General features: G+C 44.1%; 1 protein-coding gene across 5 annotated transcripts in view; it reads right to left on the reverse strand.

Moving 5' to 3' along the window:
- The window catches only part of RTN4IP1 (reticulon 4 interacting protein 1), a 94,334-nt gene extending 83,690 nt beyond the window's left edge, over positions 1 to 10,644 (reverse strand). For 3 of the 5 annotated variants that reach the window (XM_019537833.1, XM_019537832.1, XM_019537834.1), the window contains exons 1-4: positions 10,245 to 10,644; positions 4,588 to 4,739; positions 3,733 to 3,801; positions 3,376 to 3,500 (exon numbers count right to left, since the gene is read on the reverse strand). In XM_019537833.1, coding sequence (XP_019393378.1) covers positions 3,376 to 3,500; positions 3,733 to 3,801; positions 4,588 to 4,739; positions 10,245 to 10,497 — 599 coding nt within the window. In that variant the 5' untranslated portion in view covers positions 10,498 to 10,644. The remainder of the gene's footprint in view (positions 1 to 3,375; positions 3,501 to 3,732; positions 3,802 to 4,587; positions 4,740 to 10,244) is intronic. The other 2 variants (XM_019537837.1, XM_019537836.1) reach the window with 1 other exon arrangement.
- Positions 10,645 to 10,771: the final 127 nt, after the last annotated feature.

Raw genomic sequence — 10,771 nt, forward strand, 5'->3', positions numbered from 1 at the left:
CAGCTGGAGTACTGCGTACAGTTCTGGGTGCTGCACTTCAGGAGGGATGTGGACAACATGGAGAGGGTCCAGAGAAGGGCCACTCGCATGATCAGGGGGCAGCAGGGCAGGCCCTACGAGGAGAGGCCATGGGACCTGAACCTATTCAGCCTTCACAAGAGGAGGTTGAGGGGGGATCTAGTGGCCTGTTACAAGCTAGTCAGAGGGGACCAGCAGGCATTGTAGGAGACCCTGTTCCCCCGAGCACTGCCAGGAGTGACTAGTAATAATGGTCACAAGCTGGCAGAGGCTAGATTCAGATTAGACGTCAGGAGGCACTACTTCACTGTCAGGGCGGCTAGGATCTGGAACCAACTTCCAAGCCAAGTGGTGCTGGCTCCTACCTGGAGGTCTTTAAGACAAGGCTAGACAAACAACTTGCTGGGGTTGTTTGACCCCAGTACTCTTTCCTGCCATGACAGGGGGTTGGACTCGATCTGCTCAGGTCCCTTCCGACCCTACAAACTATGAAACTATGAAAGCTTTTCAGAGATTTCATCCATTATAGCAAATTATTCCTAATATAATGTGTATAGAGAAGCTAGGCATTTAATCTCCATTTTTGTGCAGAGTAATTGAGAGAACGTAAACTAAAATGAAACGTATCCAAAAAATATTTTCATAGCATTTCTTGTGATAAGAAAATGCAAAGACTGAGCTGAAGCAGTTTACATAACTAATATCTTAATATACTTCCTTCTTGTGCATTTCAATCTATGAAATACTGAATCAATTCTCCCTTGATAAAAAACATTTGCTTACATAGTGAATACCAATCCAGAAACATTCTGGTGCCAAATGATTAATCTTTTAGAAATATGCTGTATAGTAGCAGGGTATTTAGCTCAGTACTCTCTAAAGCTTAAACATACCCTCGTTTTAGTGACAAAGGGACCCTCATTCACATAAGTGTCACAAGCAGCAGAGAACAGCAAAGTCTGGCTCATAAAAAGCACTCTGAACAATAGGGAAATGAAGTTCTTCACTGCTCAAGCACATTACAATAAAGTATACCAAGCATGGGATATTTCAAGTAGAAATGAAGGGAAGCTGATGTGAAACTGGAGACAGGAGCCATTTGGATCGATTTGGATACATATGTTGCTTTGAACGTTGTAAAAGCAGATACAGATGCATGTGCATATGCAGACATTTTTTTACATGCATCACAGGTCAGAATCAGTTTGTTGATTTCAGAATGGAACAAAACACAATAAGATTAATAATGCTGGCCTGGTCTCTTTCCAGCTAACTCTTTGCCTTTAGTCCATGTCCTAACTACCACCTTCCCCTAGGAATTACAACACTACATAACTACTGCCCAAAGGACAAGATGTTCTTTCAGAAGAAAATTACACACACACACACTCACACAGAGGCATGCATGCATGCTGATGTGCTTGAAGCAATAAAATTAGTGGATATTTACTACTAAGTGTATTTGAAAATTATTTCAAGGACTTGAACACATGATTTAACAACCCATATTACAATAGTGTTATGCTGTAACGAAAGGAGAAAAGTAATGTATGTAAAAGCAAGCTTTTAGAAAAACTAGGATCAACAAGAAACACTTCAGTTTCTGTATAATTTGTCTGAATCCCACAGGAAACAGTTAAAAACAAGTCCCACAAACACTCCTTTGCAATGTCTGCAATCCAAAAGCTATAGACTGGAAACCATTCATGGATTCACATATCTTATATTACTTAAGAGCATAGGTGTAAATGACAGATGAAAATAAGTATTTTTCAGAGCAATAATAGTGTGTTCAAACAGTGACTGGAAACATAAAAGGAACTGCAGATTCAAACAGAAAAAACAATGTACATAAAATAGAAATTGTTTAGTTTTGACTTCTTATTAGAAGTTATCTGGAATACAGGTAAGAGTCTTTTTTAACATTTTAGCATTTCTTTAAGTTAATTTAAACTATTAACATATAGTAAGAAAAATATTTTAAAACATCAAAATAAAAATAAAGAGCAAGATAAGCCTAAAGTTCTACCATTTACTTCAGATTAAAATCAATGACATCAGAGTTGAAGCAATTTCAAAGAGTAATTTAGTTTCTCAAAATGTAGTTGACCTTTAGAACAAACATTTGCCTTATATTTTCATGATGAAATTTACCATGGCATGCAACAGCCAGTTACTTAAATAGCTTCCAAGGAATTGGATGAAAATTTTTCATTAAATCCAATGTCCTCTGCAATATGCTGCATTAAAACCGTAATACTCCATGATAAAAGGAGGTCAGACAAGTACAGTTCTACTGTTGGGTCATTCATTATTTGGGTTCTAAATTTTGGAAGCAGCATAATAGTTCTGGTGATTATATTTCATTCTTCATCATTTTTATTCTTTTTCACACTTCTGTTACAAGTGCCTTGCTTCTTGCAGGTATTTATACAAACTGGCCAGAAGGCCACAATACCTGGAGTTTTCATCAGAAGGAAGGGAGGGAGGGAACCCCCCCCCCCCGCAAAAAAACTTCTCCTTCAATTTTTCAATACTTTTTTCTCCTTTGCCCTCCACCTGCCCCTATCACAGCAGCAGGTTGATAAATGGTCTAAAGTTTTCTATTTGACTTGGCTCTTAATCTTGTGTTCTTCCCGCTCACCCCCACCCCCTTCTCTTCTACCTTCCTTCCTGAGCTGGTGCCCTGCAGGCAGGAACCTGTAACCTGAACAAGCCGCATTAGCCATACTACAGATGAGAATGGAAGCAATCTGTTCTGCAGGATTCTGATTAAGCCTCACTGCAAGTTGCCAAGGTAATCCCTGTAGTGGAACAAATATGTGAGTATCCCTACAACACAAAAAAGGACAAGACCATGCAAACACAAGCACATGCTTGATCTTCCTCATATCAGTAACCAATTGACTTTAATAGGGCTGCTCATGGAAACAGGGTTAAGAATGTGTGTAAGCATTTGATGGATTTTGCTGGTGTTTGAAAGGAAGCAAAAAGGTGAGGAAAACCCACTCCCTATTAAAACACTCCTGGATCTAATCCTTCAAATTCTCCATAAGCAAACAACTACATTTAAATTAACAGGACTGCTTGTCAGAGTAGAGGTACAAGTCTCTGAATTAGGCTGGTAAATTTCCAGACACGTGCACCGTTATTCTGCCTGACTTCAGACTAATACAGCTAACACCCCTCTACGTGCGCCTTTACCAAAGTAATACAAGTTCAAAAGTTTTGCAGCCCAGTCTATAAAGATTCTATAAGTCTATTTTTTTATATAACTTTGGAAGACAAAAATCAATGACATCTCAGTCCAAACACAAAATATTCATTGCAAAGGTATCAGGAGGAGAAGTCACCTACCGTTTCCCAGCACAGTTGTTCTGGTTCAGTCCCCCAGTTTGGTTCATTGCAGACCACGCTGTAAGGCCAACATATGGCAAGGCAGCAGCTTCTGTATGACTGAGACCCTTGGGTTTGAGAGACACCTAAAGCAGAGGGTAAGTTGTGACTAAACCACAAGGAATGATACATTTGTGAGCTACAAAGAAGCAGCAAATGCATTTTACTGAGTATCAGCTGTCAAGATAACTAGGTTTTAAAAAGCTAAATACATGAGAAAAAAAACCTAAAAATTGCAGAATAGCTATTTATGTGAGGTTTGCAAGAACCAATAGCGTCTATTATTTTGCCAGTATTTCCAAACTTTTGTCTGGTTACCTCATTTCCACTAGCTACAACGAACTCTGATAAAGTGCCTTGTTTCCATGGAGGAATTGCTGCCCATACCTAAAAACACAGGGAAAAATATTTCAATTTCTTCTGTTTTCTTTATATTGCATCTACAGCCAAGTCTCCCTCATGGCAAAAATCTCTCTCCTGAACAACTTCATTCTAGATTAAATATATAGTCGTTAACCAAAATGCCAGTTTTTCTATATCCATCTCGACTAAAAGGTTTCACTTGCTCTCTTAAAAATAAAGATATTACAGAAAAACATAGGACAGATGGCCAATAAAAATAAGACATGCTGTACTGTGTACAATATACTCTTTCTGAAGAAAGCAGATTACATTCAGTAGTTCCCTTAAGCTGATACAAGTACTTGAAAACACAACATAAGTTCCAATAAAAAAGGAAAGTTAGAACGAATCATACCAGGATTTTTATGGGGCTCTAAATTTTGTTGGTTATTACCTAATAATTGTAAAATCTCTGGGGTAGGTAAAGATACTCAAGAGAAATTTCCTGTGAAAATACTAGCATCAAACAAGATGTAGCAACTTTTAGGCATTTTTTTTTTAAATATAGGTAGCTCTGATGGATTTTAAAATTTGCAAGCTGAAATGGACCCGAATAAAAAAGAAATGAAGTAACTAGTGCTAGCAAATGGAGAAAATTTGAACATTTTTCAAAGAACTAGGAGGGAGTCGGAAGTAAATTACTGCCCCAAAGTTCTCATGTGGGTTATAGACAGACAAGAAAAAAATATTTGCAAAGAAAAGAACTGCTAATGGAGAAGTTGTTACATTCCGTTACACACAAAGACAGGAAAAATGGGACTGGTTATTCACCTCATCACCAGGTTTGAAACACGACACACTGAGTCCACATTCCATAACTACACCAGAGACATCGCGACCAAGTATTAGTGGGAACTCATTTCCCGTGGTTTTGATCTTCAAAGGATCCCGTCTTATATTTAAAGCAGCTGCTCCATAACCACCTATGAAATATAGATTTAACAAAGATATAATCTGTTCAGATATTAACTGAACAAATCAGATTAGAAAGTTGTTTAGTCTTTACATAATGCAAAACCAAAAAAAATATTTTAAACAGTTCTAAAAATGTTCTCATGTCTGTAGTATCAGAAACAAGCAAAACAATCTGAATATATATTTTTGAAAAGTTCACATAAATTAGTATCAAACTTAACTTTTGAATACTTCTTTTGTCCTGTCTGGTGCACAGTGGGTACATCTACATGTCCTTTACTGTGGAGATGGCTAATTAGCTCCACATTAAAAGTGTCACCATCTACATAGTGCCCATATTAGAGCGCAGTAAATTAATTAACTCTGCTGTAGGTTAGTAATGTCTGGAACAAGCACTATTATACAGTGGAGTAATTTACACCACCACAATGCACATGTAGACAGTGAGCAGGGCTGGCTGAGGCACAAGGGTGCTATAGAGCAGGGATTGCCAGCTGGCTAGCTCCACACTGTAGCACCCTCATGCCCCAGCCGGCCCCTCCACCACCTGGAGCCTGGAACTGATCCCTCTAGGCCTCATGCTAGTTTGGGGCTGCTCCACCATAGTTCAATGTGCACCTAGGAAATATAAACTCCAGCATAAACTGTGCCATTGTACATTTCTTCACCCTAATTGCACGTGTAGATGCACCTGGTATGTATAAAACCAGAAAAGTTCATAAAACTTAGCAATTTACAATATGGTTATAGACACTACATTAACAGATCTTCTTGCTCCGTGACAATAAAAATGAACAATTTGACATGAGACAAAATAACACTTCATTTTCTCCACATTTTTCTATTAATATTCTGTAGTTAAAGATTCAGGAGATCTGTACTCTGCTTTCCTCCTGTCCCTGGGGAGGGAATATTACATAGTCATGCACTGGTTAATGCATGAGATTATGCAAATCACTTGTGGCCTTAACCTGAGAATGACACAGAACTTTCAAATCTGTGAAGGACAGAAATACCTTTACTAAAATGGAGCTACGATTGCTCATTGCTTATTAAATGGAGATTTAAATGAGCTGCCACTTTTGCAATCACACGCTAAGCACAAAACCATAATCCTGCACTGTGGACTAACCATTTTGTAGTGGTCCAACAATTACTCAGAAGCACTCCTCCTGAAACATTCAGGAGGCGTCTATGTGAAAATGTTAAACATTAACAGTCACAGAAAAAGAAGGAATCACCATCTTTCTAGTGCAGTATTATAAAGAAGCTTAAAGGAACAAGCCTAAATGTAAAACATTATAGCATGGCTCTTACTGATAATCCTTGATTTTCTCAAGATGACAGGATTTCCTAATTTATCCTTCTACAGTTAAACACCTGTTGATATACAGCTCAATCCCACAGCTGTTGATGCCAGAGATAAGGAAGACAGTGAAACTACTCAGACCATAGCTGCTGCAAAACTGGACACCATCACAATTTATTTGCAGTAGTTCTGAATAGCTTTAGCCTCCCACCCCCTTCCCACACAACTATAAGCCTAGTCTTCCAATGAGCTTCATGTAGAAAGACCCCTAATCCACCCAGAGTCCTCCTGAATTCTGCATACTGGAGGCTGTGCCAACATGAAGCTCCTGTGACTCCTAACAAGTGATACCATGCAAATAATCGTTTTATAATGTTTTATTTGCTTGTTGTTTAAATAAAGAGAAAGCTCCTCCAATTCCCCTCTCCAGACACCACGGTCAACATCTGAAATGTGCAAATCACTTTTCCCTGTGAATAACCTGGGATTTGGAAGTTTTGTGTTTGTTTATTTATTGGCATTTCTGAACCCGGATTTGAGGCCAACAGTAGCTAAACTGTTAAATATGCCAGAGGCTGCAAATGAGAGGAACAGAGGTGATGTTATACCTAGAGTTAAAACCCTGGTTATACCCAGTTCACTCTTCCTGTCAGCCTTTACTCTGTGACTTTGTGTGACATAGGCCTATTTGTTCCCTTGCAGGATTGCACGCCTTGGCCAGGGGCGGGCAAAATCTAGCCCTCTAGATAATTTCATCAGGCCCAGGGGCACCCACCTATTAATTGCAACTCGCCCAGCCCATGCATCTCACCCCCACTCTGATGTGTGGAAGGGCCTGGCCCACCCAGCGGACAGCTTCTGGGTGGGGCTGCAGCAGCCACAGGGAGATCTGCTCAGCTTCTCTGGCCTCCAGCAGTTTCTACTTTTCCTCCTGCTGCAGCACTCACTCCAGGAAGCAGCAGGGGTAGAAGGAGGAGCTGCAGCTGGGCAAGGGTGGGAAGCATGGGGCTGGTGGGAGCCCACACCCAGGAGGGCAGCAGGAGCCTGGAGCTGTGGTGGGCAGGGTCTGTGTGTGTGGGGGGGATCCCCCACATACTTCCCCCCCATCGTGCGCAGCCCTTGCCAGTGGCAGCAGCAGCAGCAGCAGCAGCAGCAGCAGACGGGGCCCTGAGGATGCTCATGGCACTGCCACCCAGCAGCATGTGGCTCCGGCCAGTGCTACATACGACAGCAATGAGTGCAGCCAGGCCAGCCCACCTCTATTGCATGGAGCTCCATTTTATGCACCCAAAGCTCCCAGCACCTGTGCACCACTGGGGGAAGTCCTGCATGATGGAGCTGGCTGCCTTCACTGCGCCCTGCCACCACAGAAGCAGAATGTGGCACTCCCCATCCATTTCTGGTGGAGTCCTGGCAGCTGCACATGGGGAAGGGAGCTGGCTCCATTGCACGGGACTTCCCCTGGTGGCGCATGGATGCCAGGAGCTGCACACGTGCTGTGAAGAGCTCCGCACGATAGAGGTGGGCTGGGCAGGCTGCACTACTTCGACCGTGCACTGTGCTAACCAGAGCTGTGCACCACTGAGCAGCAGTGCCACGAGCACCCCCACCTGCTGCTGCTGCAGTCAGCAGGGGCTGTGTGCCATGGGGCATACAGGGGGCAGGAAGTGTGTAGAGGTCCCCATACCTCTCTACCCTTACTCACACCCCACAAACACACACTGCCCCCACAACCCCAACATACACAGCCACACCCCCTCAGAAACCACACACACACACACACCCCTCTAACCCAATCACACCCCACACACGCACCCATGCACAAAATACAAGAGTAAGGCTTTATTTTTGATGTATTTTGCAGTCACCTCTACGTACACACTACACAAATCATGACAAAAATATTTTTTGTAATAAAAACAAATCATACTAAGTCAAATACCTACTATAGCATTTTTTTTCTGGTTCAAATGGCATCCCCACCTGCCAAAAGGAGTACTTTCAGGGGCAAGAGGAAGGGCTTCTAGTGGCAAAGATAAAGGGTTAAGGGTGGGACTTCCAGACCCAAGATGGTGACCAGGGAGCAGGGCACCTGTGAAAGGGCAGGGCTACTCTTGCAGCCCTCCACAACTTACCAGAACTTATTAAGTGGCCCTCCAGCTGAAATAATTGCCCTTCCCTGCTCTAGGACCATCAGATAAACTATTAGCCTCCCTTAGACAGGGAGGCTACTGACAAAACAACAACTGAATACTAGAGACAAATGGTAACAAAACAGGGACTGAAGCCAAAGGTTAATAACTAGTGTGTCCAGGGGGACACCAAGCAGACCATACCAGGCCACAGCACCCACTCCTCAAATGAGTACAAGGAGCAAGTGAACACCGTCCAGTGATACTCTGCCCGGAGGCAGGAACCAAGTAGAACAAGGAAAGTGGCCCCACAGTCCCTGGGGACTCTACTGGCCAGAGCCCATCAGTATATAGCCAGCTTAGCCAAGCCCACGAGGAGGTTGACCAGGAGGTCCCGGGTCTTGGTTGGGCCACGGCCAGGGAGTGCTGTGTGACAGGCCTATTTGTCACCCTTTTAAATCATGTGGGCCCAGCCCACCAAGTTTCTTGTTAGCCTCCATCAGGCACAAAGGCTACAGAAAAAGGGGACAACAGATCTCTTGGGACAAATAATAAAAAGGAAAACAACATGGGGATAGGAAGCTGATCAGAGGTTCAAAATAAGAGTGTCAAGAGGGGACACTGAGCAGAGTACACTGGACAGTGCCCACTGGCCCTCAAATGAGTCCAAGGAGCCAGCAGACACAGCCCAGTGATGCTCTGCTTGGAGACAGGAGTGAAGTAGGGTAAGGAAAAGAGCCCCATCATCCCCTGGGACCCTCTTGGCCAAAGCCTCCTTCCTAGTCAGGTACACAACCAATTTGACCAGGGCCAGGAGGAGGTCCTGGGCATTGGTGGGGCCATGGATGGGGAGTGCTGTGTGACAGGATACTGGGCAAGCTGGACCTATTGCCTGACCCAGTCAATGGCAATTCTTATATTCTTACTATAGAAAAAGCTATTACATGTGCTGGCTGAACAGCCTTGAATGCTGTTCACAGTGACTACTAAGGGTCCCATGCAACAGGAAATGAGGGAGAAATGAAGGACAAGAAACAGTAGAATTTGACAGTTTGGGGACTCAGCCACACAAGACAACTAAGAGGGAGTTAGGAATGGTCAGTGTTTCCTAGTAGCGCTCAGTATTCTGCTGGTGATCCATGAGAACCAGCCTGGAAATGCACTTAAAAATTGAGCTGCAAATGAATCCCACTGTGATCATGCAGCTAATGAAGAGGTGAGAGTAACACAGGACTTTCAAATCTGCAAAGGACAGGAATCAGTTTCTAGTAGTACCTTGAATACCAGCCCAACTAATTTGGTTCAGACATAGGAGAGTAAGTTGAAACAGACTCCCTCCCCTTTCCCTGTAGGCTGTACATGCATTGTAAGCCATGCGTAGCAAGGGCCATGGGTAACATAGGCTGTCACAACCTGATCTGAGCTTGACTCAAGCAGCAATGACATAAGTTGACCATTGTCTGTAGATAGTGATAGGGTGCGCTAACATAACACAGGGAAGTGGAAAAGGATTGGTGTAGCTCCAAAGCATAACCGAATATGGAAAACCCTGTGTAAAGTATAAAATTGTGCTTAAACTGTGCAAGCTCCAAAGCTCAGTGAAAAAGAGGAACCAAATTAGTGATGGTCTCCAAGGAAGCAGAGAAGCCTAGGCAGCGGACCCATTTTCCCTTGAATCCAAGGCTACATAAGCACTGTCCTTATTAATGCAAACAAGTCATTGCTACCGTATATCCTAATACAGTTTTCAAGTTGTGAACGAAATAGTCTCACTGGTCATCAGTCTTGCTGTCAATCCCAGTTAAAACTGGGGGTGACATCCCCAAACCGCACACAATTTCTGAAAATAAGTTCTTCTAGGGGGCCTTCCCACAATGCACACAAAGCAGCATCTTTCAAAACAGTCCCAATTAAAAAGTCTCTTAGAGCTGGAAGCGTGCCTAGCGTGGCCACCTGCCCCCAGGAGCTCACAACAAAATGGCTTAAGCAGTTACAAGGGCTCTGAAACCACCTTTGGGCAGTCAACGGCACAAACACGCCGCCATCCCGACCCCAACCGAACCTCCGCTTACTTCTCATGTTAACATCGATAGGATTGAGGCTGGCGGCGTGGACGCGAATGATGACTTCGTTGGGGAGGCGGATGAAGGGGAGCACCATGTTATTGGCCAACCGCAGCACGTTGTTCTGTCCGTAGCGGTTGATGACCCAGGCTGGCATGACCACCTGCCTCGGGCACGACAGGCTGAGCCATCGGGAGCAGCCGGGGCCCAGGAGCAGGCGGGCAGGCGCTGCCCTGCACAGCAGAGGCGTGGGGTACAGCATCGTGGGCCCTGCACAAGCGTGTGCTGGGGGAGAGGGGAGGTTGTGAACTGTGCTAAGGCTGCTCAGGGAAGCCTACAAAAAAAAATGAACGAAGGGAAAAAGTGGTAGAAGCGCCCCCACCAGGAGCTACGCGAGCGAGCACCCCTGGAACACGCCACACACCCACCCGCCCCCAGTCTCCTTGCCGCGCCCGCCCGCCCGCAGCTACAACCCCTAGATTGCTCCCCCCACTCCTCCACCTCAACCAATGAGCAGACGTCTTCATTCCCGCCCC

The sequence above is a fragment of the Crocodylus porosus genome, unplaced genomic scaffold, assembly GCF_001723895.1.
Source record: "Crocodylus porosus isolate Cpor-Errol unplaced genomic scaffold, CroPor_comp1, whole genome shotgun sequence".
NCBI classification, from domain to species: Eukaryota; Metazoa; Chordata; order Crocodylia; family Crocodylidae; genus Crocodylus; species Crocodylus porosus.